Below are 19401 nucleotides of genomic sequence, written 5' to 3' on the forward strand. Positions count from 1 at the left end.
TATTAGTCTTCTACCTTATGATATTCCAGTCAAAACACCAATACGATAGTGATAAGAGTAGTGAGTTGTAACTTACAGCTTCACTAGCTAACCAACACTACTAAGCCTATTTAATCTATTTGTAAAACACAAATTAATCCGTTAACTAATCAAAATAATTATTACAATTCAAACCTTACTATTCTTCTGAGCTACTGGTTATTTTGTATCTGAACTCAAAAGAATATCTTCGATTTTAGGCTCAGACCAAATAATTCAGACTAACATGATCTGCATATTTCAAAACTATTTTCGCGTGTGTGTGTGTGTGTGTGTGTGTGTGTGTGTGAGAGAGAGATATTCTGGGATAGAATTTGCATTATGAAACTTCAGCATTATAGCTGTTGTTGAATTCAAAGTTTAATGGCACAAGAGCAGCTCTGCCATATTGTGCCTATCAATGTTGGAGCTTTGGCTGCTCCATCTGCTTGTTGATTCCCTAATAATTCATGCAAGCAGAAATCTAACAAAAAATGACTAACTTATTTTCCTGAAATCATATCAGTTGAGAGCAGATTTTTAAAAATAGGATATAGTGATGAGCCATTCTGTAAGGTACTGATTGTACTGAGTGAGTCCATATATACTATGTACTTGGTATTGGAAGTGTGGTCAATAATTTCTGACGCTATTTTAATTATAAAGAGATCAGCAGTGAAAATGCTGTATTCAACCAGCACAGAAACAGAGATGAAAGTGGAAGGAAAGACAATTGCAGCATCCACAGCAGTATCAGTTTTAGCATCAGTATTTATCTCAGTGATTGGAAATGTGGCTATTAAATAAATAGAATGATATATTTTTTACTTTACAGGTTATCACCTTCGAAATAATTGCATTGGGCTTGCGTACATTGTTCCTTATATTTTTTTCCATGCACAGAAACATTTCCGGAAGTCATCTTCTGTAAACCCTTTTAACAATTCAGTTGTTTTTTTCCTGAATGTCTTCAATAGACTGAAAAAAGTCACAAGTGGCTAGTAGGCGAATAGGATGCATGTTCACACATATACACATGGATTTGTTTTTTTTTGGCAGAAATTAGCATACAGAGAGTGTTGTGTGCTGGAGCTTTGTCTTGATGGACCATTCAACCATCCTTCTACAATTTCAGTCTCTTCCTTCAAATTTTTTCATGCAGCCTTATAATGTAATATGCTGATTGACAGTCTGGTTTGGTGTATTCAATAATAATATTGAAGAAAACAAGAAGCATGGTTTTCAGTTCTGATTTTGACATTAGTTTTTTTTTTTTTTTTTTTTTTTTTTGGTCTGAGGTATTGTTTTTTGCTTTCCAATGGCAAGAAATTTAAGGATTGTTTAGCTTTCCGTTGCATCAGCTGTGTTTCAGTTTCCATGTTGTACTAGAAAAGCCAACTTTCATCGCAAGTAATTACAGTATTCAGAAAGTCTGGATCTTCAATTTTTTTCAAAATATCTTCACAAACTTGGAGTCTTCTCATTCTTTGATTTTCATTAAAAATTTCTGGCACCATCTTGGCACACATTTTTCTCATGCCTAAATTCAGTTAAAATTTGTCAAACTGTTTCTTTGTCCATACTGAGTTAGCATTAGTAGAGGCATACGATGCAAGAAAGAAAGCTTATGCAGAATCAGCCAAAAAAAAAAAAAATACCTGTCCAGCTCAGCCTTAAATTTATTTAGGCTATCAACTTCCACAACAAAGGATGGAAGTCTGTTACACCAACCAACCAACCACCCGCTGGCTAAAGGCAAACTTCCGCACATCTATCCTACGTCTGTCTTTCCTCAATTTGAATTTATGCCCTCTCAGGTGATTATTCTGAGCAAGAGGAAGAATCCCATCAGCATTGAGCATGCTCAAACCATTCAAGGCTTTGTACACCTCTATCAGATCACCTCGCTGGTGCCTAGTCTCCAGACACTGTAATTCTCAAAACTTAAGCCTTTCTTCGTAAGAGCACCCCTTTGTTCCATTCACTAATCTTGTTGCTCTTCTCTGTACTCCTTCCAACAGTTCTACACCCTTCTTAAAATGAGGCCTCCAGACCTGTATACAGTACTCAAGGTGTAGCCTTATAGAAGGGGATAATCACCTCCTTATCCCTGCTAGAAAAATTCCTGTATATCATTGATAAGACACCATGAGCTACTCTTGCAGCCCGTCTGCACTGCTCAGAAAACTTCATATCTGCTTGCATAATTACCCACAGGTACTTTTCTTTCTCTACCACTGTCAGTGTAATACCACAGAGTTGATATGTTACTCTGGAGTTACTGCTTCCCATATGTAGTACTTTATATTTGTCAATGTTAAACTTCATTTACCACCTCTCAGCCCATCTGCTCAACTTTTCTAGATCCTGTTGCAGCAGCGTACTGTCATTAGTATGCTTATCCTTAACAACCCTGCTTATCAGTTGTCCTTAACAACCCTGCCAACCTTCGTATCATCTGCAAACTTGGACATTAAGCTTGATATATCATCATCAATATCATTCATAAATACAGAAAATAACAATGGACCCAACACTGAACCCTGAGGGATTCCACTAATAACATTAGTCCACGATGAGCAGTGTCCATTGATTACCACTCTCTGTCTTCTCCCACTCAACCATCCCTTTATCCATAGCAGCAATTTGCCTCCAATGCCACACTGCTCGAATTTGTTCAGCAGTCCATGTGCAACAGTATCAAAAGCCTTTCTAAGATCCAAATATATAATATCAAAGTTATTCCCTGCATCCAGTTCCTTTGTGACCACATCATAGTATCCAATCAAATTGGTCAGGCAAGACTTTCCCTTAACAAAACCATGCTGTATCCAAGCTATAACTGAAGTCTTGTCTAGATGATTCTGCAGTGCTTCTTTTACCAGTGCCTCCATTAATTTTCCTGGAACAGAAGTTAAACTAACAGGTCTATAATTACTTGTACCCTTTGATCCTCCTTTTTGAATTGGGGTCACATTTGCACATCTCCAGTCCATGAGTACCTCACCTGAGTCCAAAGAAGCTCTCATAATTATAGCTAAGGGTTTGCTTACTTCCTTTGCTGCCTCCTTTAATATAAATGGATAGATCCCATCCACCCTGGGTGCCTTTTTTATGTTTATCTTCAACAATTTCTCCTCCACTTTCCTCTCAGTTATTACAAAATCATCTAGCTCACTGCCAGAGTTTAATTCACCTCTGGCATTCCCCCTTCCTCCGTGGGATTCCTAATTGCCATCCTATGACAATTACTTCAGCAAATAGGGTAAAAAATATTAGGCAATTCCATGCAGTTCACATACAAAATTAATGCAGATACACTGTATGGCTATTAAATAATGAGACTGTGTGTGCAGTACTACCCACATACACCAAGCACCACCTGTGAAACATAGCCACAGCAGTTGACCTTGAACCTTTCTGTTGTCTGTCAAATCATGTTCGAACATGCTCATTTACTTTGCAGTTAGGCAGGTTTTCATTACTTTGTGTTTTTGCAGAGTGCCAGAAAAGTAATAGACAAAAGAATCAGAAAACAAATCAAATTCAAATTTTTAACAAAACTAAAGAAAGCACAACTTGAAGTTTTGAGTTGTTACATCAAGTTTATGGAAAAGATACTATGTCAAAAGCTCACATGTTTGAATGATATAAAAGATTTTTAGAAAGAAGAGAGAATGTGGAAGACGATGAACAACCAGGCCATCCGGTATCCATGAAAACTGATGAAAATGTGGACCAGGTAAGAACATCGATTAGAACTGATCATCATTTAAGTATCAGACTAGTTGCATCAAAACATAAACTCTAGAAGGAAAGGGATGAATCAGATTGGTCTACTGGATATTGATGGTTCAACTGTTGATGATCCTGCTCAGGTGGCTAACAAACTAAATGAGTATTTTGCATCTACATTCACACATGAGGGGAATGTCAGAGGTGAATTAAACTCTGGCAGTCCAATAAATCCTTACTTTTAGCCGTCACACTCTAATTTATGTAGCAGGACTTATTTCTGCAGTAGGTTACTCATGTTGGTCAAAAATTGTATTGCCAAATAGGATCAGTGTGGAGACCGGTTTTTTCTGCATAATTCACTAATAGCATTTACCTTTAAAGGGATATGTTAATTCAACATATAGATTCAACATATAGACTATGAAATGGGAATATTATAGGGGAACAGGAAATAGGGTGTTGTTGGAGAATCTAAATTGATTTATGTTCAACAAATTCTAAGATTCGACGTATCATGCGATAACTTGATGCATCATTTCTAGATTCCTGATTCATCATTTCTAGAGGTTTCACTAAGGCAGGCTGGTAAGTGAGAATGGCTTGTAGTCATATGGATCTGAGTGATCCTTCCCAGGCTTTGGAAAGACAAGCACAAAAGAATGGTACCAGGAATGACAATAAGTGTTCTCTAGGAATATTCAATTACAAAAATATAAAATGAGATGATTGCCTCATAGTTTGAGTGATGCAACATTAGATAGAATATTCTATGGGGACCAGCATTACTGCAAGTGTGAAGAGCTGATTATAATGATGACAATAGTTTGTATGAAAGGCAACTTTTAGCTTTTCAGTTTTGGTTTAAATTTTTTGAAGAAAAGAGTACTAAGAGCATTTGCAATATACACTGTGATCACTGAATTATGACCACCCCCTATAAAAACTGAATTCAACCCCTTGACCACGTGAGGTACGAGAGTGCGGAGTTAGTTGACCTACATAGCATAGATAAGGTGTCAGTGGTTTAGTAGGTAGTAAAATTCCGAGTGTGATGGGTAAAAGTAAGGATTTATTGGACTTTGATAAAGGACAGATTGTGGGTGCTCAACGAGCTGGTGCCTTGATTTCCCCAAACGGCTGAACTGGTGGGGTGTTCGAGAGCCACCGTAATTAAAGTGTACCAGGACTGGCGTCAAAATTGTCAAACAACGACCCGACAGCAAAACTGCAAAGGTCAGTGAAAGGTGGATGTTAGAGGTGAGTGATGGGTCCGATAACTCATACAGACGAACAGGCAGAGCACCGTTGAAGAGCTGACTACACAATACAATATGGGGCAACCAAGAACAATATCTGGCATGACCATGCGTCACATGCTGGCATGTATTAAAAATTTGCATATACCAGCAGACGACCCCTACAGCATCCTCTCCTAACCAAGGTTCATCAGCGTAAAAGACTCGCCTGGTGCAAAGAGCATGCAAGTTGGACGTTAGAAGACTGGAAGAAGTTGTGCTGGTCGGATGAGTCCCGTTATTTACTCCACACCGTGGATCGTTGTGTAGGGATTTAGCATCAACAGCATGAGGTTCTTGATCCATCATGCATGGTATCAAAAGTGCAGGCCGGTGAAGGTGGTTGTATGGTGTTGGGCATGTTTCACTGGCAGGAACTTGGACCCCTGGTGCATGTGGAACAACGTATCAGTGGTCTCCACTATCATCAACTGCTTGCTGACTGTGTACACTCCGCTATGTTACACTTTTTCCCAAAAGGCAATGGTGTCTTCCAAGATGACAATGCGTCAAGCCATCGGGCACTTGTTGTGCAGGAATGGTTTGAGGAACACAGTTCTGACTTCCAGCATATCGATTGGCCTCCGAACTCCCCCGATATCAATCCCATAGAGCACTTGTGGGACAATATAAAAAGGCATATCAGGTGTCTGGATACACTAATCACCTTCATACGTGCATTGCTGACCGCATTACACACAGCTTGGTTGGCCATACCTCCCGAATGCTTCCGACATCTTGTTGAATCAATGCCATGTGTGATAGCTGCTGTACTGAGGGCAAAAGGAGGACCTACGAAGTATTAGGTAGGTGGTCATAAGTCACTGATCACTCAGTGTATAAGGAGAATAATTCCTTCCCATTATGGTTAAGAATTGGGGATGGTGTTTGAGGGAATTTACAATTAAGCATTCTTTTCTTATTCTGTATTACTTTAGAGCCAGAGTCTTTAGTGATCATCAAGGCAAAATGAATCCAGCTTGCTTTCAGATGCAACTTGTCTTTTCTCTGAGTTTCTTGCACTTTATTGGATTGGTGGTAGTGGCAGGAAACCTCTGAAACAGATTACATTCTTTGTTCTTCTCTTTTTTTGATAGTATTACATGCCTCATTCCACAAAGAATTAGTAAAAAAGCATAATAGATGCTTGCAGAACAGCAATATGTGCTGCAAAGTAACTGATATATAATATGCTCATCAACAGTGTCAAGGGATTTTAATCTGAATAATTCTTTTATCTAATGAAATAGATGATTTGAAGAGCTGATCAAGACATCAAAGGCAGATATTGTTGGGATATCAGAAACATGGTATCACACAGATATAAGCAGAGCAGAATTGGAATTTGGGGAGTACAATGTATACAGAAAGGATAGACAGGGTAGAATGGGAGGAGGGGGGGTTATGATGTTAGTTAAGAAACACAGAAAATCTAATGAAGTGCATCCAGGCCTGAAGTAGCCAAGTGGTCGGGGATGCGAGTGCAATAGCATACACTCTTTGAGTGGACTGGGGTTCAAGCCCGTGACTACTAAATATGATTAATTGTATTAATTTGTACTGATTGAGTTATTGTAAACTCCACTGACCTGGTGGTCATGCAGGAGTATAAACAAGAAAACACAGTGCAATGTTAAGTCAGTTTGGCGTGACATAAACACTGGGAAAGAGAAAAGGAGAGTAGGAGTGTGTTATAGGCCTAATGACTCTGATGAGTACAACAAACAATTGTGCAGAGAAATAGAGTGGGCTAGTAAATCAGAATGTCTTGTCAGAATGTTCTGGGGGATTTTAACTTTCCAGATATTGACTGGAACTTGTGGTTGGTCATTCACACACTAGAAGACTTTTGTGGATTTATTGGAGGATTGTTTTCTACAGCAACATGTTCAAGGGGCAACCAGAGAGAGAGAATAATACCCTTGATCTGATTATCAGCAGTGATGATTCATGCATTAAAAATTTGCAGATAAAGGAATCGCTAGGTGACAGTGATCACAGTCTAGTGATGTGGGATTTACTTAAAGATTTAACTATCATCAAGGGTAAAGAGAAGGGTTTTTGTTTTCGTAAAATTGACTACAGTGGTCTCAGACAGTTTTTAAATTCTATACAGTAGGATCAACTGATTATATTAAAAACAGCGAATTTGAAATGGGAAGCCTTCAAGGAAGTTACTAGGCTTTTCATACCAATTAAGAAATACATTTCAAGATTTAGGCCTAAATGGATGTCTCATAAACTAATTAGGATTGTGGCAGAGAATAAAAATGCGTGGGATACTTGTTGTTTGTGTTGTTGTTTGGTTTTTAGGAGCATTAGCAAATAAGGCCATATTGCTCTGGGGATATGCAGTAGTCATTCCCTGACCTTTATGCATCCTCCGTATTTGGTGGCCACGGGCTAGAACCCCAGTCTAATCAAGAAGCATGTGCTACGCACTGCTGCTCCTGCCCACCTGGCTATGCAGGTGCCAGCGTGGGATGCATATAAATTATCAGGTGACACACAAACCTTGTGGCAGATATAAGCTAGTCTGTAATCAAGTCACGAAGGAGTTAGGCAAGCGAAAGCTCATTACGAGAAATTCTTGGCAAAGGATGCAAAGAAAAACAAAAAACACTTCTTTACTTATATAAACTCTAGAAGGAAGGGGATGAGTTAGATTGGTCCACTTGATGTTGGTGGTTCGACTATTGATGATTCTGCTCCGAAAGCTGACAAACTGAATGAGTATTTTGCGTCTAAATTCACACATGACGAATTCTGTAAGGAAGGAGAGGACAGAAGTTTACTTAACTCTAACAGGGAGCTAAATGATTTAATAATAATGAGAAGAAAGTGGAGGAGAAATTGTTGAAGTTAAACATAAAAAAGGCACCTGGTGGAGAAGGAATCTATCCAGTTATATTGAAGGAGGCAGCAAGGGAAGTAAGCCAAAACCTTAGCCATAATTATGAGAACATCCTTATATTCAGGGGAGGTCCCCATGGACTGGAGATGTGCAAATGTATTCCCAATTCACAAAGGGGGTTCAAAGGGTGATTCAAATAATTATGAATGTGTTAGTTTAACTTCTGTCCGTGGAAAATAATGGCGTCACTGGTTAAAGAAGTGATGCAGGATCCTAAACAAGACTGCAGTAATAGTTCAGACACAGCATGGGTTTGTAAAGGGGAAGTCTTGTCTCACCAATTTGATTGGATACTACGATGTGGACACAAAGTAACAGGATGCAAAAAATAATTTTGATATCATATACTTTGATTTCAGGAAAGCTTTTGATACTGTTGCACATGGAAGACTGCTATACAAATTGAAGCAGTATGGCATTAAGGGCAAGTTGCTGCAATGGATAAAGGGATGGTTGAGTAGGAGACAGCAGTGAGTTGTAATAAATGGACACTGCTCTATGTGGACTAATGTTATTAGTGGAGTTCCCCAGAGTTTGATGCTGAGCCCATTGTTATTTTGTGTGTTTATCAATGATATTAATGAAGGTATATCAAGCTTAATGTCCAAGTCTGCAGAAGATAGAAATGTCACTGGGTTATTAATGATATTAAAGACATGTGCTATTTGAACAGGATCTAGAAAAGTGAGGCAGATGGGATGAGAAGTGGCAATTGAAGTTTAACATTGACAAATGCAAAGTACTGCATATGGGTAGCAGTAACCCAAGAGAAACGTACCAACTGTGTGGTGGCACTCAGGGAGTTGGAGAATGAAAAAAACCTGGGGGGTTACAGGTTTTTTTGTGCAGTCAGATATGAAGTTCTCTGAGGTGTGCAGCCAGATATGAAGTTCTCTGAGCAGTGCAGACAGGCGGCCAGTGCAGGTCATGGATTTTTTCATTGATATATAGGAATTTTGCTAGTAGAGACAAGGAGGTGATTATATCTTTGTATAAGGCAATGGTCCGCCACATCTTGAGTACTGTGTACAGGTCTGGAGGCGTCATTTTAGGAAGGATGTAGAGTTGCTAGAACAAGTACAGAGAAGGGCAACAAGAGTGGTAAGAGGAACAAAGGAGTACTCTTACCAAGAGAGTCTTAAATTCTGCAAGTTGCAGCATCTGGAGACTAGCACCTGCGAGGTGATCTGATTGAGGTGTACAAAGCCTTAAATGGTTTTAGCAGGCTCAAGGCTGATGGGATACTTCCGCTTGCTCAGATTAAGAACCTGGGAGGACATAGATTCAAATTGAGGAAACACAATTGTAGAATAGATGTATGTGCAGACGTTTGCCTTTAGCTAGCAGGAAGTTGATAGCTAGAACAGACTTCTATCTGTTGTTGTGGAAGTTGATAGCTTATATAATTTAAGGCTGAACTAGACAAGCAGCTGGAGTGACCGGATGGGTGAAAGGGGAAGTTTTTTTTTTTTTTTTTGGCTGATGCTGTATAAGATTGCTTTCTTGCATCATATGCCTCAACTAATGTTATTGCTAATTTGTATTATGTCCAAACTGCCTTAGAAAACTTCCATTTTTTTGTACACCTCTGTTTACATGGAGCTGATTGTTTGAATGCTGCATATGATCAGAAAGTGATCACTATTAAGTCGGTCATATATTACTGTCCATTCAGTACTGGGAAAACAAAATTGGGAAACAAACTGAAAGATCGATGTCTGATGTTGATTCACTGGGTAGATGCATATATGTATGAGTGCTAGTGTTTAAGTGTTAATCACCACGTAGTTCACCAGTGAGGCAAAGAAAACTCAGACTTCAATCCTTCTAAAACTCAGTCCTGGCTGATTTCTAGCATAAAAGAGCCTACTGCATCCATGCTAAACATCAATGACATACAGATGTCTAGGCAAGTTCGCTTATCTTTATTAGGGATTGCTCTGACTTCTAATATTTTCTGGCAGAAGCATCTCACAAATAATACTTCTTCAGCAACAAAAAATTGGGTTTCCTTTTTTGCTCCCAGCTTTACTTTTCTTCTAAATAATCACTGCTTCTACCAATCTTACACACAAAAGTCACAAAATATTCTTCCTACATTTTGGATAATGCTCCTGAAACCTCTCAGGCTCCTAGACTCCATGAGAAGAGGGGAATTTAGGTTAATTAATGACCCATCTCTTATGAGCTCTCTAGTCTGTCTCATGGACATTCAGTTTCTGCTGTAACTGAACAGACAACAGATGGAAGCATTTCAGCAATTAACCGCCCATTGGCTGAAGGGAAACTGCACATGTATTCTGCAACCATCCTCCTTCAATTTGAATTTATGCCCCCTCATGTGTATAGTCTGAGCAAGAGGAAGAATTCCATCAGCACTTAGTATGTTTAAGCGCGCCTCCGTAGCCAGGTGGGAAGGAGCAGCAGTGCGTAGCACACGCTTCTTGATTAGACCGCGGTTCGAGCCCGTCGCCACCAAATACAGAACATGCGGAAAAGTCACCGCACCGGAGCAATATGGCCTTAGTTGCTAATGCTCCTAAAAAAAAAAAAAACCCAAATAACAGTAACAGTATGTTTAAGCCATTCAAAGGATTAAATACCTCAATCAGATCACCTCACTGATGCCTAGTTTCTAGACACTGCAATTTGCATAACTGAAGCCTTTCTTGGTAAGAGCAACCCTTTGTTTTCCTCACCAACTTCATTGCCTTTCTCTGTACCCATTACAACAGCTCTACATCCTTCCTAAGATGATGCCTTCAGACCTGTATGCAGTACTCAAGATGTGGCCTGACCATTGCCTTATACAATGGGATGATCACCTCCTTATCCCTGCAAGCAAAATTCCTGTATATCATTGACAAAACCCCATGATCTGTCTTGGCAGCCTGTCTGCACTGATCAGAGATAGGATGGTGCAACATGTTTTTTAATAAAAGTAATTTTTTGGGGGGGATATCTGAACCTTAATCCATATATTCTATGTGCAACAGCCTGAGCTATTGAGTTCTGCTTTTGGAAAGGTTGAATTTCCTTTCCTACATTACTATAGTACATTTTATTTTGCTGCTATTCTTTTAACTGTTGCATTCTTGGAAACAAAAGGGAGGCATCTATTTGGTTTCCAAGGCAAGAGATACTGAAATTGTATCATGGTGTTGTTTTTTTCAAGGGTTTGAAAAAAACACATATTTGAAATATTCTTACCTAAAAATTCCTTCAGTCTGGGCTCCATTTAGTCTTAACACAGCTTCTGAAAGAGACGTCTGAATCCATGGGAGGCATCTGTTTGGATAACGATTTTTTTGAAGAGTCATTACTTCATTCAAAGTATTTCCAAACATAGAAGGCCGAAATATCTGAAACTTGATAAATATACAATAAACAAAATTATTTGTTCTTTCAGAAAGCACTTTAAAAAATTTAATTTTAATCTATTAGTGATTAGTAATTTATACAGGATTAGCCATTAAAATGAAGTCCAAAATTTATGAGTAAAAAAGAAAAAAAGAAAATGCAAATTGTAATTCTGAAATTTTATAAAGGCTACATGTGAGTGAGGCACTATTCTGTTAGGAGTGAGACTAGATCCCTTAATGCATTTATCTATTTGTTTACTCATTTATTAACATTTGAATTTGATATAAGAGCATCATGTATATTATGTAAGAAGTGTGTCGTGTTGAGCATTTCTGAGTTTTAATCTTACAAGAAGTGCTGTTGTGTACTCCAAGAATCTTTTCCAAACAAGAAGGTACCTAGTGAGCCCACTACTTGTTATTAAATAAGTTGTGTTTAAGAGATGGTAGTATTCATGACGAAAAACATAGCCATCCTAAACCATTGTTAACAGAAGAAAAATCAACTAAAGTTAACGTTGCATTTGAGAATTCCCTGAGGAAGTTAATAAATAACTGGAAAACAAGCATACTGTTGGAATTAACGTCCTCCTGGTATTGGGAAGTGGGCAGTTTGAATAAATTTAAAGAAATATTGGGCATATTATTGGAAGGGATGGGAAAACGAAGTGAGATTTTCTTTCTTCTTTTTTAAGGTTGTTTAAATTTGTTTCCTTGCACCACTTTGTCACTACTAATACTTAAAAAAAAAATTGGCACTGAAACAATAGTTTCAATTTTTTCCATGTTTCCAGACACTTTTAACAAACAATAAACAAAATTATTGTTTTGTTTACTGTCAAGAAATAATTTGGTTCTGCAATTTTCAGAACCAAAGTAATTTTTGGTGAGAATACCCTATTGTGACTAATCTTCAATGTTACTCTTCTCTGCACCACTATTACAACAGGATCTACATCCTTGTTACTTCCTAATAGTCAAGTGGCTAGAAAAAAATTACAACAGCACATAACACTTATTACACAAGCACCATACTCTCACGTATCTGTATCACATTGCCTACATCAGAGTTACATCACATTTCCAGCAAATCTACAATGACTTAACATTGCATGACTTAACCAGTACTTTATATTTATCAAATTTTATTTCCTACACTCCTAGAATTGGTGTAAAAACGTACACAAACAAGAAAAATAAATTCCTAACACAGCCCATATAGTTGCTTGTTCCATGAGGAAGGCCCCCCCCACTTTGGATTAAACTTTATTTTTGTTCTTTGCATTTCTGAAAATTTAATGGGTAGAAGGTGTTTGCATACACCTTGATGAAAGGCTTGTGTTAATACTACTGTGGTGCCTCCGTAGCCAGGTGGGCAGGAGCAGCAGTGCGTAGCACATGCTTCTTGATTAGACCGGGGTTTGAGCCCATGACCACCAAATATGGAGGTTGCGGAAAGGTCAGGGAATGACCACTGCACAGCCCCGGAGCAATATGGCCTTAGTTGCTAATGCTCCTAAAAAAAAACAAATTACAATAATACTACTGCAATTTCAGTTGGTTTTATTACTTATTGTCCTTTTCAGTGAACTATCATGGAAGAGCAGCTCTGACATTTGGTATTCATTTTTTGGATTTTACTCAGTAATACTTAGGCTTTGGTTGTTTAGTTAACTGTGGAGGTAAACTGAACCCAAGATATATATATATATTTTTTCCCTTTTGTGTCAAATCATTCTTGCAACTTTAGTTGGGCAATTTTTTAGCTCCTTGTCTAGAACATATTATTTATGTAAGAGTGTCCACACATGCAGTTTTTTTGTGTGAAAACTAAAAACTAATTTGAATAATATGTTCACATGCAGTGGTGATGGAAAATTTCAAGGACTGACTTTGTATCTTAAAACTGTCACATTGTAGCAACTTACTGTAACATGTTCTAGACTTCTAGATAGAGTAATGCAAGAATTGCCCATTTATCTGCAGTCAATCTGAATTAGTGCAAACTGAATAGGTGTTTTATGTGTTTTATCACATTTTAATATAAGCAGTTTTACTGAGCACAAATTGTGCATCAAATTTTGTTTCAAATTAGGGAAAGTGCAACAGAAACTCACAAAACGTTAAAAACAAATTTTAGAGAAGATGTTATGCGTCATTCAAAGACTTTTCAGTGGTTTGCAAAGTTTAAAGAGGGCAATGATCCAATGGTCCAATCGCTTATGTTTGTGCCCTGATCAGGAGTGAGAAACTTTTAACTATTTTTGAAGTTGTGAAATTGGTATTTGTTATGGAGCATTTTGATCACTTTTAACACAAGAGATTTGTGAATGTAGCAAATTTCAGCCAAGTTTATGTCTTGCATCCTCACTGATTAGCATTAGCATTAGTTGAGATCAAGAAAGCAAGCTTATTCAGCATCAGCCAAAAAAAAAAACCCTTCCCACTTCACCTATCTGGTCACTCCAAATGTCTGTCTGGTTCAGCCTTAAATTTATTTAAGCTATCAACTTTCACAACAGATGGAAGTCTGTTGCAGCAATCAACTACTCGCTGGCTAAAGGCAAACTTCCGCACATCTATTCTATAACTGCCTTTCTCAATTTGAAACTATGCCCCCTCAGGTTCTTAATCTGAGCAAGCGGAAGTATCCCATCAGCATTGAACCAGCTCAAACCATTCAGGGCCTGATGATTACAGATAGCAGAGAGCTCTCACATGTTAACGTGTTGCTGCTGATCCACACGTTCTTTCATCATTACTAGTGATGAATAGGGTGTATGGCTATGACCTGAAAACAAAGGCCCAGTCCTCTCAACAGAAGACTCAGTCTTTCTCAAGGCAAAAAAAAGTAATAGCCTCAATCAAATGTGAAGATTATACTTATCATATTTTTTGACTCAGAAGGCATTCTTCATTATGAATTTGTCCTGCAGTGAATCAGTAATGTTACAAAACAGTTCTACTATGATTACAGGATTTTGTTTGGAGAAAATGGCCAGACAGCTTCAGGAAATTGATGCTTGCATCATGATAACAATTTTTTGTGAATCACTCCAACAATGGTCCTCCATGTGATTTATTCATAGCTCCCTGGTCCATTATGGCCTCAGTTGCCAATGCGCCATTAAAAACCAAATCATCACGTAGCTCCTTGTGATTTTTTTTGGATCTCTAGCTTAATTCTCAAAAGGTTACACATTTGCAATGACAGAAGAAATTATTCAGAATACAACACAGGGACTATTAGGAATTTAAAAATTATGCTGATTGGGAATGCTTCCAGAAATTCAGAAGCATTAGAATTGGAGTATATACAAGATTGCATGCTATTTATTGAGTTCACAAAAGCCCACCAAAAAAACACAGTCAGCTGCCACTCCTATATCCGTACCTCCTAGTGCTCCACCACTACCAAAACCAAGTGGTAAAGAAGAGCACCAGTAATAACAGAAACAATGGATGTAAAGTAGAGGACAAGAAGGTATCATGGAAGTGATCTCACATGTGATCTCACATGTGATCTCACATGTTAGGAAATTTGTCAATATGCTGCAGCTGATCCATACATTGTTTCATCTATTTTGAAGAATATCCTTACCAATAACTCATTATTAGTTCAGAATATTAGTTATACTATCTATTAGTTCAGTTCACACCTCATATAGTTGTATTTTCATCACAAAGCCATGCCTATCTTTGTGGACTAATTTTATCAGTGAATCCCCCAGGGTTCAGTGCTGGGCCCATTGTTGTTTTGTGTACATATCAATGATATCGATGAAGGTATATCAGGTTTAATGTCCAAGTTTGCAGATGATACAAAGGTTGGCAGGGTTGTTAATGACACTAAAGACAGTATGCTACTGCAACAGGATCTAGAAAAGTTAGGCAGATGGGCTGAGAAGTGGCAACTGAAGTTTAACATTGACAAATGCAAAGTACTGCATATGGGTAGCAGTAACCCCAGAGAAAACGTACCTACTGTGTGGTACTACACTCAGGGGGTAATTGTGCAGTCAGATATGAAGTCCTCTGAGAAGTGCAGATGGGCTGCCAGTGCAGGTCATGGATAATAAATCACAAGCAGTAACAAATTGTCAAAGCTGCTAATATTTGTTTAGAAATATATTTTCGACTTGTATTTTTTCTTAAATTGTGTTTAACCTTTTTTTAAATTTGTTTCTGAAAGAACATTAAAACACAATAAACAAACATACAAATTATATGTATACAATAAACAAAAACATACATTAACACTTACACAGGGTTTTAAATAATTAAATGCATTCTTAACAACATCACAGTAATATTGAATAGTTTTAAAACAGTAATAAAAACAAAATAGCAATAGTGTTGGAAATTAGTAATATTAATTTTCTATACTATTTACATATTGAAAAGTAATTTCAATGATTGTAATAGAAATCAATGTATAGTAAACAGGGTTTGAAATGGAAAATTTCATGAAATGGAATGATCATTAATAAAATATTTTATTTTTAATAATGAAATATGTACATGACTACTGATGAATATGATGAACTGGAATGGTGTTCCGATGAACTGTGAACCATTTCAAGTCCTGATGGTAAAAATGGATCCTGATTATGGGCTGAGAAATGCAAAGTACTGCAAATATCCCCAAAATAGAAACATCTGTAGAGAAACCTATTTACATATGTAAAAAAGGTAAAGTGCAGCCATTATCAACCCACTGCAGGATGGAAGCCTCCTCAACTATTCATGCTGAGGGAAATGGACCATAATCTGCCACTGGTCCAGTGCAGGTTGGCAGACCGTATTCAGCAGTCAGGGGCTTGAACCCCGGTCTATTCAAAGAGCGTATGCTACTGCACTCCCGCTCATGACCACTCGGCTACGGAGGCCGTTTTATGTAGTCAGTTTAAAAAAAAATGGGATCAAATAATTTGTGAATTTTTTTAAATTTTGTGAAGGACTTTCCCTTTACTCCTGATAGTAGTTACATCTTTGAGTAAATCCCACATCATCACATGAATAATCACAGCTGATAATCAGATCAAGTGTATTACTCCCTCTGGTTATCTGTTGAATATGCTGCTGCTGTAGAAAACAGTCATCCAATAAATCCTCAATTGTCTAGCTAGTGTTCAAGGTGACCAACCCACAAGTTCCAGTTAATATCTGGAAAGTTAAAATCTCCCATTATAAAATGTTCTGATTTACTGGCCAACTCTATTTCTTTGTACAGTTGTTCGTTGTACTCATCAGAGTCATTAGGCCTATAACACACTCTTATTCTCAATTTTGTTTTCCTAGTGCTTATGTCGCACCAAACTGACTCAACACTGCACTGTCCACCCATGTCAACTGGATGCACTTCCTTAGATTTTATGTATAACAGTATAACTCCTCCTCCCTTTTTATCCTGTCTATCCTTTCTGTACACATTGTACTCCACAAATTCCAATTCTGCATTTCTTAGTTAAGAAACACAGAATATATTCCTTATATCCTGTGTTTCTTAACTAACAGTATAACCTCTCTTCCCTCTTATCCTGTCTGTCCTTTCTTTATTCCCACTCTCACCCCCTCCTTTCTCCTGATGGTGCTACTACCCTTTGTACCTTTGCAGACCTCCTTTGTTCTGCAAGCTGTCTTCCTTTCCCTGGCCTTCAGTAGGCTCTCAGACCAGGGCTGATTCCTACTTCTCCCTTCCCACATCTTCTTTCCACAGGAGGATGCCTTTTTTTGTGATCTCCTCATTTTGCCTACTTTAAAACTACCATTTGTACTATCTTCCTCCACTCTCTTCCCTTTTTTTTTTTACTTGGTCTCTGTCCAGAAAGCTCAGGAAACATTGGCAGAGACCAGCCAGAGTACGATGGGCAGCGTGGTTCACCTCCCTGTGGTGGTGGTGGTCGGCAATGTCCCACTAGGGGCTGTGTGGCCAAGCAGCCAGAGACACAACAGAACAAAACACAATACTACTGCATAAACTAGACATTACACTTTTTCCTGTCTGTTGTAGTAGTTCTGCATCCCATCACAGAGCACATATGGTGCAGATGTGAGAAACCACTGGTGGTGCCTGACCCTAAATACTATGACACTATGTCTTTTCAGTTTAACTTTAATTATTTCTGTTCTTTAGATAGGAGGCTATTCACTTTAACAAATTTGTTGCTGATATCTTTAAGAGGAGGAACAGGTTGAGGCTAGATAGCAGGACCCGCCACACGGTGGAAGGGATGGCAACCCAGTCCACTGGGATTGCAAGAGCTGATAACATTAACTAAACTCTAATTCCTCTAGAACAAAGCTAAGTGGTCATATTCCTCCTGATTTATGTTGTGTTATGTTGCATTATGAGTTGTATTAATTTTAACTAACAAAATGTTTTTTACACAGCATAGTATGATTTAACTTGATGTTGCAAACTACGTATAAGTTTCAGCTTAGATAGTGGGGCAGTACGAGGTATCTTGAATGAATGTCCTTTCTGTACACATTGTACTCCCCCATATTCAAATTCTGCATTCCTTATATCTGTGTGACACCATGTCTCTGATATCACAGCATCTGCATTTGATGTCTTGACCAGCATTTCAAATTCATCAAATTTACTTACTGTGCTCCTAGCCTTGACATACATGCAAGTATCCATGCACCTGTTCTTACTTTTAGTTACCCTAACACAGCCCACGTATTTACTTGTTCCATGATGACTCCCAGCAGTTCTCGAAATCCCCAGCATCTTACTTTCCAGGCTGCTGCTCATTCCAATAAAAGCAGTGCAAGAATCACTTTCACTTCTGCCTGAGATATTGTTGATCTATTAGTCTCTGTATCCTCCCAAGCTAGCAGTTTTCCGACCCACCTAACACTGCCTCGATAGCATCAGGAAATATTCTTGCACCCTTTCTATTTAAGTGTATCCCATCCCTGTAGAAGCAGTCTCTCCTGTTAACAAGTACAGACCAAATGTTGGTATATTTCCTTTCTTTATAATTTTTGGAAGAATAGGGTTCCAATGAACTCAGTGCTATTAAAGGTATGATTTTGTTTGTCATTTAGATCAATTAAAAAAGTTTTTAAGTTATTCTCTGAAAGACATTCATGAACAGACAATTTAAAACCCCTCCAGCAACTGTACACTGAAAATCTGAATATTTGGATCTCTTCTTGAAAAAAAAATTAATAAGTTCTCATATGACAGGAATCTTGAAATAATGTAGAATTGTGAAAGTTTGATTTGTGGCTTTTAATGAATATCCAAAACTTTAGCAGGCATGGGTTCTCTCCTATGTTTTCATGGTATATTTTTACATAAAAAAAACAAGTACCTAAAAGAGTGAATACAGATCATGGTATGTGCACAAAAATGCTGTTAGAGGGCTGGTGTGCATGGCTGCTTGAATTTTATGCTCTGTGAATGTTAATAGTTTATATTAATTTTCTGGTGTTCTCAGTTTACTGTAGTAGACCTATGATGTCTCACAAGAGATCATCGATGCATTTTTAACGAGTGTATAGCATTTTCAATCAGGTAATTTTATATTTTCTTTTCTCTGAATTCCAATTGCAGTTATCCATTTTACCATTTATATTATACAAAGTGCTCCCTGACTGTTTACTGACCACAAAGAATCTCCCTTTGGTTTTGGTTTTTTTTTGGCGCATTAGCTACTAAGGCTATAATGCGGCTCTCCCTTTGGTGACCTTGACTCTAGTGCTATTGTAGTTCTCTCAATGTACTACTGCCTTAAGTGCAATTCCCACCTTTCAGTAGCTTACTTGACCCTACACTGTCTGTGTGAGTAGCTTATTACCCTTGGCTAAAATGGTGTAAACTACAAGAAAAAGTTGCTGTCTCTTTCCTGCAAATCATGCAGTGAATGCCAAAAATCTGGTTCAGCTACTGTTCACTATAGAGGACGATATCTTGTGATCTTTTTCAGCAATCATAGCATATCCACACTCTGAGCATCAAATCATGGTCAGTTTCTTTGTATATCCTGTTGTAGGCTACTGAAGCTGAAGGTAATCCCAGCAAAGGAAATGCACATTTTGTTCTATCAAAGTTCACAAA

The 19401-nt window shown here is 38.0% G+C and overlaps 1 protein-coding gene across 3 annotated transcripts in view; it reads right to left on the minus strand.

Moving 5' to 3' along the window:
• Positions 1-19401, minus strand: part of LOC150078508 (rho GTPase-activating protein 39-like) — a 789750-nt gene that overhangs the window by 61753 nt on the left and 708596 nt on the right. For 2 of the 3 annotated variants that reach the window (XM_090385235.1, XM_090385233.1), the window contains exon 15: positions 11176-11333. In XM_090385235.1, the coding sequence (XP_090241361.1) occupies positions 11176-11333 (158 nt within the window). The remainder of the gene's footprint in view (positions 1-11175; positions 11334-19401) is intronic. The other variant, XM_090385234.1, reaches the window with a different exon arrangement.

The sequence above is a fragment of the Mastigoproctus giganteus genome, chromosome 11 (assembly GCF_048544385.1).
Source record: "Mastigoproctus giganteus isolate SK-2022 chromosome 11, ASM4854438v1, whole genome shotgun sequence".
Classification (NCBI taxonomy): Eukaryota; Metazoa; Arthropoda; class Arachnida; order Uropygi; family Thelyphonidae; genus Mastigoproctus; species Mastigoproctus giganteus.